Source organism: Pseudophryne corroboree, chromosome 11 (genome assembly GCF_028390025.1).
Source record: "Pseudophryne corroboree isolate aPseCor3 chromosome 11, aPseCor3.hap2, whole genome shotgun sequence".
NCBI classification, from domain to species: Eukaryota; Metazoa; Chordata; class Amphibia; order Anura; family Myobatrachidae; genus Pseudophryne; species Pseudophryne corroboree.
The window spans coordinates 137151949-137166444 of NC_086454.1; the positions used below are offsets into that span (position 1 = coordinate 137151949).

At 46.4% G+C, this 14496-nt stretch overlaps 1 protein-coding gene across 3 annotated transcripts in view; it reads left to right on the plus strand.

Annotated features, from left to right (window-relative positions):
- LOC134969121 (pre-mRNA-processing factor 39-like) overlaps positions 1-14496 on the plus strand; it is a 225143-nt gene that overhangs the window by 152838 nt on the left and 57809 nt on the right. For all 3 annotated transcript variants that reach the window (XM_063944845.1, XM_063944847.1, XM_063944846.1), the window contains exons 9-10: positions 4164-4290; positions 4482-4750. In XM_063944845.1, the coding sequence (XP_063800915.1) occupies positions 4164-4290; positions 4482-4750 (396 nt within the window). The remainder of the gene's footprint in view (positions 1-4163; positions 4291-4481; positions 4751-14496) is intronic.

Sequence of the window (14496 nt, forward strand, 5' to 3'; positions counted from 1 at the left end):
CCCCTTATCGGCGGCCTTATCTCCCATTTTTCTATGTATTCTGGCAGGGGTTAAATGCATCCATATAGCCCAGGAGCTATATGTGATGCATTTTTTGCCATCCAAGGTGTTTTTTATTGCGTCTCAGGGCGCCCCCCCCCCAGCGCCCTGCACCCTCAGTGACCGGAGTGTGAAGTGCGCTGAGAGCAATGGTGCACAGCTGCAGTGCTGTGCGCTACCTTGTTGAAGACAGGACGTCTTCTGCCGCCGATTTTCCGGACCTCTTCTGCCTTCTGGCTCTGTAAGGGGGCCGGCGGCGCGGCTCTGGGACCCATCCAGGCTGGGCCTGTGATCGTCCCTCTGGAGCTAATGTCCAGTAGCCTAAGAAGCCCAATCCACTCTGCACGCAGGTGAGTTCGCTTCTTCTCCCCTTAGTCCCTCGATGCAGTGAGCCTGTTGCCAGCAGGTCTCACTGAAAATAAAAAATCTAAACTAAAACTTTCACTAAGAAGCTCAGGAGAGCCCCTAGTGTGCACCCTTCTCGTTCGGGCACAAAGATCTAACTGAGGCTTGGAGGAGGGTCATAGGGGGAGGAGCCAGTGCACACCAGATAGTCCTAAAGCTTTCTTTAGATGTGCCCAGTCTCCTGCGGAGCCGCTATTCCCCATGGTCCTTACGGAGTCCCCAGCATCCACTTAGGACGTTAGAGAAATACACTCAAATATATTCCTATGAGTAGCAAAAAAGGGAATAAAAATCATAAACCGATGTGGCTTAACAAAAAGATTAAGGAACTTATGGGCAAGAAAAGGCGAGCATTTAAAAAATACAAATCTGACGGGGAAGCAGAGTCATTTCAGCACTATAAGGAATGTAACAAAAATTGCAAAAAGGAAATAAGAGCGGCTAAAGTAGAAACTGAAAAACTAGTAGCAAAGGAAAGCAAAGCGAATCCCAAAAAATTCTTTAAATACATTAATAGCAAGAGATTAAAAAAGGAGAGTATAGGCCCTTTGAAAGACAAGTTGGGAGTCTTAAGCAAAAATGATAATGACATAGCGGACACACTAAATGAGTTTTTTTCAACAGTATTCACTAGAGAGGACCCAATTCAGGGACTGACACAATCTCAATAATGACAATATCACACTGATAGGTACTTATTTAAGCGAGGAAGTAGTCTGTGACCGATTAAAACATTTAAAGATTAATAAATCACCAGGGCCCGATAGTATTCATCCAAGGGTTCTAATGGAGCTTCACTCTGAACTGGCAAAACCGCTATCTTTGATCTTTGAGGATTCAGTTATATCAGGTATGGTTCCCAAAGACTGGCGTATAGCGGAAGTAGTGCCTATATTCAAAAAGGGAAGTAAAGCTGAACCAGGTAATTATAGACCAGTTAGTCTTACATCTATAGTGGGGAAAGTATTGGAAGGTATTCTAAGAGATAGTATTCAGAAGTTCCTTGAAACCAATAAGGTCATTAAAAGGAATCAAAATGGGTTTATGAAGGACAGATCCTGTCAAACCAACTTACTTGGCTTTTATGAAACAGTAAGCGCAAACCTAGATCAGGGTAAAGACGTGGATGTAATCTTTTTAGACTTTGCCAAAGCGTTCGATACTGTACCACACATGAGACTTATATACAAGCTACAAGAATCAGGGCTAGGAAGCACAATATGCACTTGGGTAAAAAACTGGTTAGATAATAGGAAGCAGCGCGTTGTGGTTAATGGATCTTTTTCAACTTGTACTGAAGTGCTAAGTGGTGTGCCGCAAGGCTCAGTATTAGGACCGCTATTGTTCAATATTTTCATTAACGACCTAACAGAAGGTCTAGAGAGCATGGTGTCAATTTTTGCAGATGATACCAAATTGTGTAAGGCTATAAATACAGAGGAGGATGCCGAGTCTCTTCAGAACGACTTAGTTAAATTAGAAGCATGGGCAGCCAAATGGAGAATGCGCTTCAACACAGACAAGGGTAAGGTAATGCACTGTGGTAACAAGAACAAAAATTACACCTACCTACTAAATGGGGTAAAATTAGGGGATTCTGTACTGGAAAAGGACTTAGGTGTCCTCATAGATAGCAAGCTAAGCAGTAGTACCCAAAGTAGGACTGCAGCAAAGAAGACTAATAAGATATTAGCATGCATAAAACGGGGTATTGATGCTAGGGACGAGAGTATTATACTCCCGTTATATAAATCACTAGTGAGGCCACACCTTGAATACTGTGTACAGTTCTGGGCACCGTACTACAAAAAGGATATCCTGGAGCTTGAAAAGGTACAGAGGAGGGCGACCAAACTAATTAAGGGCATGGAGACGATGGAATACAAGGAAAGGCTTGAAAGACTAGGCATGTTTACATTGGAAAAGCGGAGACTAAGAGGGGATATGATCAACATCTACAAATATATAAGGGGACAAATACACAGAGCTTGCGCGGGACCTGTTTTTGGTTAGATCAACACAGAGGACTCGTGGACACTCGCTCAGGTTAGAGGAAAGGAGATTCCGCACAATACGGCGTAAAGGCTTTTTCACGGTAAGGACAATACGTGTTTGGAATTCCCTGCCCGAGGGAGTTGTAATGGCGGAATCTGTCAACACCTTTAAGAATGGGTTAGATAAATTCCTATTGGATAAGGATATCCAGGGGTATGGTGCATAGTCATGCATTATAGTTACTATAAATAGGGATAAAATGCAATGGCTGACAGCAGCATCAGTCAGAAATTTTAGTCAAATCATCATGCATAGGACACCACAAATAGGTTGAACTCGATGGACAATTGTCTTTTTTCAACCTCAGATACTATGTTACATATGTTGTGCCAATCACTGTTACACAATATGATGAGGCAGGGAATACAAGGGGTGGTGTGGATGGAGGCAGAGTCATTATAAAAGTGCCATCTACATATGTTGTGCCAATCACTGTTACACAATATGATGAGGCAGGGAATACAAGGGGTGGTGTGGATGGAGGCAGAGTCATTGTAAAAGTGCCATCTACATATGTTGTGCCAATCACTGTTACACAATATGATGAGGCATGGAATACAAGGGGTGGTGTGGATGGAGGCAGAGTCATTATAAAAGTGCCATCTACATATGTTGTGCCAATCACTGTTACACAATATGATGAGGCAGGGAATACAAGGGGTGGTGTGGATGGAGGCAGAGTCATTATAAAAGTGCCATCTACATATGTTGTGCCAATCACTGTTACACAATATGATGAGGCAGGGAATACAAGGGGTGGTGTGGATGGAGGCAGAGTCATTGTAAAAGTGCCGTCTACATATGTTGTGCCAATCACTGTTACACAATATGATGAGGCAGGGAATACAAGGGGTGGTGTGGATGGAGGCAGAGTCATTGTAAAAGTGCCATCTACATATGTTGTGCCAATCACTGTTACACAATATGATGAGGCAGGGAATACAAGGGGTGGTGTGGATGGAGGCAGAGTCATTATAAAAGTGCCATCTACATATGTTGTGCCAATCACTGTTACACAATATGATGAGGCAGGGAATACAAGGGGTGGTGTGGATGGAGGCAGAGTCATTATAAAAGTGCCATCTACATATGTTGTGCCAATCACTGTTACACAATATGATGAGGCAGGGAATACAAGGGGTGGTGTGGATGGAGGCAGAGTCATTGTAAAAGTGCCGTCTACATATGTTGTGCCAATCACTGTTACACAATATGATGAGGCAGGGAATACAAGGGGTGGTGTGGATGGAGGCAGAGTCATTGTAAAAGTGCCATCTACATATGTTGTGCCAATCACTGTTACACAATATGATGAGGCAGGGAATACAAGGGGTGGTGTGGATGGAGGCAGAGTCATTATAAAAGTGCCATCTACATATGTTGTGCCAATCACTGTTACACAATATGATGAGGCAGGGAATACAAGGGGTGGTGTGGATGGAGTTAGGGTCGTTATAAAAGTCCCAAAGCATTGTGTATATTAGATCCCACATATGTACATGCATATTACAAGTTATAGCATACAATGGCTGAAAGCTTGCTGCCTCTTGCCGGTCATGGTTTCTTATGTCCACATCTTCCATGATATAATATACAAAGATTATCAGATTGTTAATAAGTAACTATAATCTGAATTTACATGAATGAATTGTGTTTTTATACAGTATGCCCGATATATGGAGAACTATTCTATTGAATTTGCTCGTTCTATATATGAGAGAGCTTGTCTGATTCATTTGCCAAAGAAAGTTACTCTACATCTTCGTTGGGCAGAGTTTGAAGAGAAACATGGTATGTCTAATATTATGCTGGAGGAATTGCTAGGGTAGCTGGGCTTTGTATGTTGTCTATCCAGAGATCAATATATAGTGCTATGTGCAATTTGTGGCCAGTCCTGAGTAACCCTCACTACATTTCATTTTGAGCCAGGCTATGACTCCAGACCTGGAGGTGTAAGATTTGTATATACTGTTTCCTCTTAGGACGTGTCGATGCAGCCCGTATTATCTTGTGTAACACAGATAATATGAATCCTGGTTTGGCCATGGTGCGTCTGAGACGTGTGAATTTGGAAAGGCGAAATGGGAATCTACAGGAGGCAGAGAGGCTCCTGAGGGAAGCTGTGCAATACAGTTTAGGCAAGGAGCTGGCAGTATTTTACTCTGTCAAGCTGGCACGGCTTCTGCTAAAACTCAAGAAGGATCCATCGAAAGCAAGAGATGTTATCACTGAAGCTCTGCAGAAGGAACCGGTGAGAAGTCCTAAAAGCATTGCAAATATTGATCTGTCTAGTGCATAGGTTCTCAAACTCGGTCCTCAGGACCCCCCACAGTGCATGTTTTGTAGGTCTCCTCACAGAATCACAAGTGAAATAATTAGCTCCACCTGCAGACCTTTTAAAATGTGTCAGTGAGTAATTAATACACCTGTGCACCTGCTGGGTTACCTGCAAAACATGCACTGTGTGGGTTCCTGAGGACAGAGTTTGAGAACCACTGGTCTAGTGCTACTACATTTTAGGGGAGTTGGCTGCATAAACATCTGTAGAGACAAATGGGTATGCTTAATAGATTTAAAGATTGTTTTTTCAAAACCACGGCTATTAGCTCTGTATTTAAAAGGGCAATGATATGCATAATCTGGCTTGTTTTGTGTTTATTACTATTTCCCTTTTAAATCCACTCCTCAAAACTGCAGAGAACTGGTGGCTTTGAAAAAGCTATTTTATAGCAATTTATCCAAAAGTGTATATAACATAGTCCTGGCGAATATGCTGCTGCCACAGCCTTGCGTGCAACTTGTAATAGCTTCAACTTTGCTTATGCTCCCAATTGCAGCCAATGCATTTTCTTCTTCAGGGACCACAGGGATACCTTGGAGTGTTGGTGGTAGGATAGAACTTTGCATCAAAATGTAAAGCTTTTGATATCCCAGGATGCTCTGGTCCTTCTCCCCCCTATACACCGCCCACAGCCCAGGCTATTCAGTTTTTTGTTGGTGCTGGCAGGAGCCTGATGCATCTTTTAACAGTGGGGCTGCTTTTTAGCTGCCCCAAGCATTTCTTTTATGTTTTAAATGTAATTTACTTGAGCAAGCAGCACTAGGCTTTCCTAAGGATGCCAGCGCTGCTGCTCCTCCAACTCCCCGCAGCCAACGAAACACTGGTGCATGTACCAGTGATTACGGTGGTCACCTAAAACTTGCTGCTACCGGAGGACAGCCCAGACTGCGTCCGGAGGAGGGGGGGGGCAGGTAAGGCGGATCCCTGCTTGCGGCAACCCACGTATTAGACACAGTCTGTCTCAACTCCTGTCTTGGGGATGGACCAGAGGCACTGTTGTGGACACCATTTCGTCTAGGACTCCATTAGACCACCAGGACATTTCTATACTGGCGCTGGGTTTACTGAGGCCAGGGCACCTGGGGATTAACGTCAGCATAGGGGAGGCCAGCTCTCTTGGCACACCTTCCCCCAGCTCACGGTGCAGTTTCCCATCTCTGAACTGTTCTTCCTCCACCCTTCTCCCTCAGTGGCCATTTTAACAATACAGGGGCAGAAGCTGAAGGTCTCCGGGAACACTGGGTCCATTCTACCTGTATACCTCTCCTAGGTTCCATGTTACACAGCGCTATATCCTACAAGCCACTGCGGTCTGTGTAGTTGATTAAGGGGTATATTCAATTGAAGTCTGATCCATTCCAACATTCATTTGTCGGGATGGATCCGACCTGGGCTTTTCAATGACATCTCAATTCGACTTTTTTAAAAAGGTGAATTGAGATGTGGGAGGGGGGGGGGGTGAGAGCCGCGGGCAAACGGGGGAGAGCAGTGCTACAGCAGCGGCTATATAGCCCCCGCCTCAGCTCTGCCCGTCCCCGCTCGTCTCTCCAGAGTCCGGCGCTGCTCTTCCCATCTCACTTCGACTTTTTGTAAAGTCTAAGTGAGATGGTCGAAAAGGGGGCCAAAACCTGTCTGTTTTGGCCCCGTTTTCGACACAAGCACATGGATCGGCAGCTATTTCGCCGATCCACCTGCTTTTTGACAAGTCGACTTCCTCTAAAAAGTTGGGGTTTGATTGAATAGGTCGGAACCTCTTCCGACCTAAAAAAGTAGAAAACTGCCATCTTTTCCACAGACGGCAGCTTTCGACTTCAATTGAATATACCACTTCGTGTACATTGCAGTTATTTAAATTGTATTCTGCATTGGCTGTGACTTGTGCTAGCTCTACTGTCTGATTTCTTTTTCATCCACTAGGGGTCACTGGAGTACTCTTGGGATATGGACGGCTTCCACCGGAAGAAGGCACTGAATAAATTAATTTTTTGAGACTACTCCTCCCCTCCATATCCTGCAGCACTTCAGTGTTTTTTCTGTGCTCGACACAGTTAGAAGGCATAGTGGAGCTCATCCACAAAGTATTGGAATTTTTTTCTAAGTTTTTTTTTTTTTTCTTCAATTTCCACGTCCTTTCCCCCCTTCTAACAGGCGTGGGTCAGGGACAGTGGAAGCGGCTGAGTAGCCGTGAGTGTCGGACCTCTCTGTAAAGAGCTCCCTCACTCCACTTGCAGGCTGCCTGCAGGAAAGCTGGACGGAGCTTGGATGAAGGCCCCGTCATAGACTTTTGTCACGGTCCAGGTATGTTGGGTTGGGGCGGTCAGCGCTTGCTGCCGCTCCACTGTTGGGGATTGTTGGGTACTCACCGCTGCCCGGAGCGCGTGTACATGGGCCGCTTCACGGTCCATGCGGCGCGCTCTCACTCTCCGGCTCCCAGCATCCTAAAAGACCGCTGCTCCCTGCGCAGCAGCAGCGCTGCTTGGCTACACAGACACGCCGTTATGCTGTGTGTGGCGGGCGGGAGCACGTGTGCATGGGCCGCTCCACGGCTCCATGCAGCACGCTCTCTGCTTCCGCCATCCGCCCGCAGCAGCCGAGGAGTTCCGTTGTCCGGGGTCTACAGTCAGGCCGCTCACACGGCCCTTTGCAAAACTTCCACAGGCCCAGACCCGGTGCTGTACACGGAGGTCGTGGGAGTGGGGGGGGGGAGACTTTAACAGTATTTGGCAGTGCAAGAAATGCTTAATATGTTTAAATGTTCTCCTGTCTGTTCCAGGTTTCCTATTTTTACATCTCGGCTAAGAGTGGTACTAGAGGAATTTTGGGGTCAGTTTTCGTATTTCTGGCAGGCACTGCACTTGCCTAGATATATACCAGGAACTTTGGTGTTATTACTGAGTCGTGCAGTCTGTCTGTGTGGAGTTTGTATTGTCTGTCTTCATAATGAGTAAGACACCAGCAAAATCTAAGAAACATTTGTCATGTCATGTCTGTAAGAGTGTGTTGCCTGATGGATCCACCACATGTACAGCATGTGTTGTTAATACAGCCATAAATACGATTTCCATTCCAGAAGTAAAGGCATCTCAGGACCCGCCATGGGCTTTACTTGCAGATGTATTAGTTGGTTTACAATCAGAACTGGCCGCCTCTCGTGAAGAAAGAGAGGCGGCAAGATCTGAGTTTAAGATGAGACCATTTGAGTTACCTGGGGAGTCTCAAACTGGTCATAAGTCCACCTTGAGTGGAAAAGATAAGTTTCCTTTTCCTACTAATTTTCCTGTCTCTGGGATACTAGACCTCACTGAACAGGAGTACGAGGAGGGCGAAATAGAACAACAGTCAGAAGGTGACGACTTTGACAGCCCAGGTATTGACAATCTCATCAGAGCAGTTCGTCAGTCGCTGGAGTTTACGGAAACTGAGGAGCCACTGACGAATGATGAGGTAGTCTTTACTAAACGACAGAGATCTCCGATGTGTTTCCCTATCTCGGAATCTCTTAATAAAATGTTACTGGAGTCACGGAAAAATCCGGACAAACGGTTTTCTATTCCTCGTAGATTTAAATCGAGTTACCCGTTTCCAGAGGCCATGACAGCTACATGGGAGAACCCACCTTTGGTGGATTCATCCGTATCTAAACTTACGAGGAAGTTAACCATACCAGTCCCAACTGCTACTACGCTTAAAGACCCTGCAGATCGTAAAATAGAGGCTATGCTAAGGTCCATGTACACAGCAACTGGAGTGCTGTTAAGACCTGGGTTGGTTGGCATTTGGGTTACTAAAGCTTTAATGGTATGGATAAAAGAGCTCAAGTCGGCTCTGCAAGATGATCATCTTATACTTCTCGCGGATCAAATCTGGGAAGCTGCTGAATATCTATGTACAGCTTCTACTGACGTCTGTCAGCTTACTTCTCGCCTGTCCTCATCGCTAGTCACAGTACGACGAGCACTTTGGCTGCGTTCGTGGCAGGCGGAGACGGAGGTTAAAAAAGGTATAGAGGCATTGCCTTATGATGGCGAGAAACTTTTTGGTCCTGAATTGGACAAATGGATTTCTGAGGCTACTGGAGGGAAGTCTGTTTTTCTTCCATCGCCTACAACTATACCTAAACGGAAATATTCTGGTCCGGCGTTCAAATCCTTTAGAACTCAGCCCTTTCGTGGGCAGGGAGGAGCAGTCACGCCGGGCAGAAGAGGTCGGGGACGTAGTGCCCGACAATCCAATGCACGTCGTCAAGACACCAAGACCACTAACAAACCAGTGGCATGACGGGCTCCCAGCCCATCTCGGATCTCCAATTGTGGGAGCACGCCTTCAGAGCTTTCAGGGGGCGTGGCTGCAGACGTCCACAGATGGGTGGATCCGCAATTTAGTATTAGAGGGTTACAAAATAGAGTTCGATTATCTTCCGACAGGAAGATTTTTCACGACAGGACTGCCTGTGTCGGACGACAAGAAAGCAGTTCTGCAGGTTGCCATTCAGTCTCTGCTGAATGCTGCAGTGATAATTCCGGTCCCTGTGCAGGAACAGGGGCAGGGTTATTATTCCAGTCTGTTTCTGGTACCAAAACCAGATGGCTCAGTCAGGCCAATATTGAACCTAAAAGGTCTCAATCATTACGTCACTTACCACAGATTCAAGATGGAATCTCTCAGGTCAGTAATTGCAGGGTTAGAGCCACAGGAATTCATGATTGCACTAGATCTCAAGGATGCGTATTTGCACATTCCGATTTGGCCACCTCACCAGAGTTTCTTAAGGTTTGCGATAAGACGAGACCATTACCAATTTCAGGCTCTACCGTTTGGCCTCTCATCAGCGCCTCGGGTATTCACCAAGGTAATGTCCGTGATGACAGCTCATCTCAGGTCCCTAGGGGTAATAATTGTTCCGTATTTAGACGATCTACTCATAAAGGCTCCGTCTCAACAATTGCTTCTCCAACATGCCTTACTAACGTACAATGTACTAGTTCAGCACGGTTGGATAGTCAGTTTAAAGAAATCACATCTAATTCCGTGTCAACGACTTCAATTCCTAGGGATGATTCTCGATACAGTAAAACAAAGGGTTTACCTGCCACAACAGAAAGTACAGGGCATTCGTCATCTGGTGCAATTAGTGCTCAAGTCACGCACAGTCTCAGTACATTTGTGCATTCGCCTTCTAGGCACAATGGTGGCGGCTTTCGAAGCACTTCAGTTCGGAAGATTTCACTCACGTCCGTTTCAACTGGAGGTGTTAGCACAGTGGTCGGGATCACATCTGCAGCTGCACCACAGGGTGAGGTTGTCACCACAAGTCAGGGTGTCTCTTCTCTGGTGGTTAAAAATACACAATCTATCTGCAGGGAGACGATTCGGCGTCGCGAATTGGATAATTCTGACAACAGACGCAAGTCTCAGAGGTTGGGGAGCTGTAGTTCAGAGTTATCGGCTCCAGGGCCTCTGGGCGGATCACGAAAGATCGCTATCCATAAATGTTCTGGAACTCAGGGCGATTTACAATGCTCTAAGACAAGCGGTGTACATGTTTCGTTTTCAGACTGTTCAGGTGCAGTCAGACAACGCGACGGCAGTCGCATATATAAACAAACAAGGAGGAACGAGAAGCCGCATGGCTATGCGGGAAGTAGCTCGGATCCTCAGATGGGCCGAATATCACCAGGTGATATTATCGGCAGTGTTCATTCCTGGAGTGGACAACTGGGAGGCAGATTTTCTCAGTCGTCGGGATTTTCATCCAGGAGAGTGGGCATTGAATCCAGAAGTATTTCAGATGTTGATCCAGAAGTGGGGTTACCCTCAGGTGGATCTAATGGCATCCCGCCACAATCATCAGGTGTCAAGATATGTGTCCAGAACAAGAGATCCAGGGGCAGTGGCGGTGGATGCTCTCACAGCCACGTGGCCATACAGCCTTGTGTATCTGTTTCCACCGTTTCCGCTGCTCCCGTTGGTGCTAAAACGGATCAAGAGAGGGTTCGTCACAGTCATTCTAATAGCGCCTCATTGGCCTCGGAGGGCTTGGTTCTCGGATCTCCTCGGGTTACTCGCAGACGATCCGTGGCCACTCCCACTACGTCCGGACCTGTTACAACAGGGTCCGTTCCTTTACCCCGATTTAGCGCGGCTGCGTTTGACGGGGTGGCTGTTGAAAAGGCCATCTTAAGGAAAGAGGGCATTCCTGAGTCTGTTATACCAACCATGGTACGAGCTAGGAAGCCGGTTACGGCAGCTCATTATTATAGAATTTGGCGTACTTATATAGGTTGGTGTGAAGCTCGGAAATTTCCGACATCGTCTTTTAAATTATCCCGTCTTTTGTTATTTTTACAAATGGGGTTAGATGGAGGACTACGTCTTTCCACATTAAAGGTGCAGGTATCTGCGTTGTCAATTTATTTTCAAAGGAAATTGGCCTCGTTGCAGTCAATACATACGTTTCTACAGGGTGTAAAGAGGATACAGCCTCCTTTCATTCCACCTACAGCACCATGGGACTTGAATCTGGTTTTAGATTTCTTACAGTCCGATTACTTTGAACCCTTACAACAAGTGGATATTAAATTTCTCACTTGGAAAACGATTTTTCTTTTAGCCTTAGCTTCGGCTAAGCGTGTTTCAGATTTGGGTGCCTTGTCATGCAAGTCACCGTATTTAATTTTTCATGATGACAGAGCGGAACTTCGGACGAATCCCGCTTTTCTACCAAAGGTAGTGTCGTCTTTTCACATCAATCAACCAATAGTAGTTCCTGTGTTAACAGGAGACTCTGGAACGTTGGATGTGGTTCGCGCATTGCGTATCTATGTTTCCCGAACGTCTACTGTGCGTAAGACAGATACGTTGTTTGTTCTCTATGACGCAGCTAAGAGGGGTTGGCCAGCCTCTAAGCAGACCTTATCCAGATGGATCAAACTGACTATACGTCAGGCTTACCTTTATGCTAAGTTACAGCCACCTACTTCAGTAACAGCTCATTCCACACGTTCTGTGGGGACGTCATGGGCAGCGAGTCGTGGGGCTTCTACGACACAGCTTTGCCGTGCGGCTACTTGGTCGTCAGTGCACACGTTTGTGCGCTTTTACAAGTTTGATACGTTCGCGGCAGCAGCATCTAGCTTTGGCCGTTTAGTGTTACAGGTGCCAAACAGCTCTCCCGCCACGGAGGAGACTTTGGTACATCCCAAGAGTACTCCAGTGACCCCTAGTGGATGAAAAAGAAAATAGGATTTTGGTACCTACCAGGTAAATCCTTTTCTTTGAATCCATAGGGGGCACTGGACGCCCACCCAGAGCAGTTTACCTGTTTTAGGAGTCCAGTGGTTCTTATGGTAACACACTTTCACGACTGGTTTAAATTTAACAAGGGTTAATCAGTTATGGTGTCAACTGTTTAGTTGTCTGTTACGTTGTGTCAACTTTATTGTTGTCTGTGAGACTATATGTAATTCTCCTTTTGTCAATCTCTCTATCGATCCTGTTCGGCTCAGTAAAAAACACTGAAGTGCTGCAGGATATGGAGGGGAGGAGTAGTCTCAAAAAATTAATTTATTCAGTGCCTTCTTCCGGTGGAAGCCGTCCATATCCCAAGAGTACTCCAGTGCCCCCTATGGATTCAAAGAAAAGGATTTACCTGGTAGGTACCAAAATCCTATTTTTTCTACTGTCAGCTTATACCTTTCCCTTTTAATTCTTACAACCCTAAGAACAGGTGTATAAGGGTTTAACCTACCTCACAGCTACCAGTGTTTGGGAAGATTGTCACAGTACTATTATTGTTGCACACTGCTTAGTGCCATATTGTGTGTGAGTGTGCTTGCAGCTACGTCTAGCAAAAGCAGGGGTCACAAGGAGGCTGCTGCTCCTGTACTGGTCTCCTGCAAGTCCTGTTCAGCTGGTTTATCCCCTCAAGACATTGTACAGGATGGTTTGTATGCATCTTGTTTTGTCCCACCTAACCAGCCAGCCCCTCCAGCTCCTGTGCAGGATCCCCCCCATGGCTTCTTTTTCACCTACTGGCACAGATAGCGGACTGTCTAGCAACCCCAACGGTGGTTCCCCCTATGGGATAACCCCAGCAAGTACACCCTGCTATGCCCTCTCCCTGGGTGGATGTGCTCTCTGCCTCAGTACAGAGTCTTGCTACTACATTTACTGCTTTTCAACAGATGTTACAGGGTAAAAGACCCTTACTAAAACCACTAAGCATGGTGTGCCATTCACACAGACTACGCAGCTTTCAGATTCTGAGACGTCATCTGGAGAGGCAGAGGAGGCAGATGTCTCTCTCACTGAGTCCCCTTCAGGGGAGGAGGAGCGTGAGTCTACCTTAGATGTATCTGTTCTAGTATTGGCCCTCAAATCCATTCTTCAAATAGAGGAAGGGCCTGTTTCTAAACCAAAAGCCATGCTTTTTAAGCATCAGAAAGTAGTTAAGGAAATTCAACCTCATTCTGAACAACTTATTGAACTCATGTAAGAAGCATGGAATACCCCTGGTAAAAACTTACAGCTACCTAAGAGACTGGCTTCGTTTTACCCTATTCCAGCGGATAAGTGGGAGATTCCCCCAGCTGTGGATTCCCATGTGGCACGCTGTGGATTCCCATGTGGCACGTCTTCCTTAAAGGAGACTACGGTTCGGAGAATTGAAGCCCTTCTCAAATCTGTCTATTCCTTTACAGGGGCTATTGCTTGGTCAGCTATGTCTGCTGCCTGGGTGGCTAAATCCATTGAGGGCTGGGCAAAGGCTCTTGAGCAAGGCCTTACCTCTGATGTTTCCTGGGAACTTATGTCCCACATCACGCATATCAGATATGCACCCTCCTATGGGTATGGGTCGTTGGGTCGATAGTCATTTGGTCGACAGGGGCAAAAGGTCGACATGGTCATTAGGTCAACAGGTTAAAAGGTTGACATGGGTTTTTGGACTTTTTTGGCGTCTTTCTTCGTAAAGTGACGGGGAGCCCCAATTAGTGCACAGTGTCCCCTCGCATGCTTCGGGCAAGGTGCCTCGCTCCGCTACTGCTGCGCTCTGCACAGGTTATTGCTCCCAATTGTAGTCCACGTGGATCGTCAAGTATGAAAAAGTCCAAAAAATAAAGAAAATAATTTTAAAAACTCATGTCAACCTTTTGACCTGTCGACCTAGTACATGTCGACCTTCAGTGGTCGATGTAATGACTGTCGACTTAAGCTGTGTCAACCTAACGACCGTATCCTGCCTCCTACCTAGGTGAAGTGGTTCTGGATACTGGTCTTCTCGCTTCCAAGGCATATGCTACTTCGGTAGAGGCCCGCCGCGTCCTCTGGCTACACTCATGGAAAGCTGACATGGATTCCAAGAGGCCACTGGAATTGCTATCTTACACCGGGGATATTCTATTTGGCGCAGAATTGGACAAAATTGTGGCTACTCTGGCAGCCGCCAGAACTGCTTTCCTGCCCTCAGCATCTACCTTTCTCTGACGTCCTAGTGGATGCTGGGGACTCCGTAAGGACCATGGGGAATAGACTGGCTCCGCAGGAGACTGGGCACTCTATAAGAAAGATTTGGTACTATCTGGTGTGCACTGGCTCCTCCCTCTATGCCCCTCCTCCAGACCTCAGTTAGATTTCTGTGCCCGGCCGAGCTGGATGCA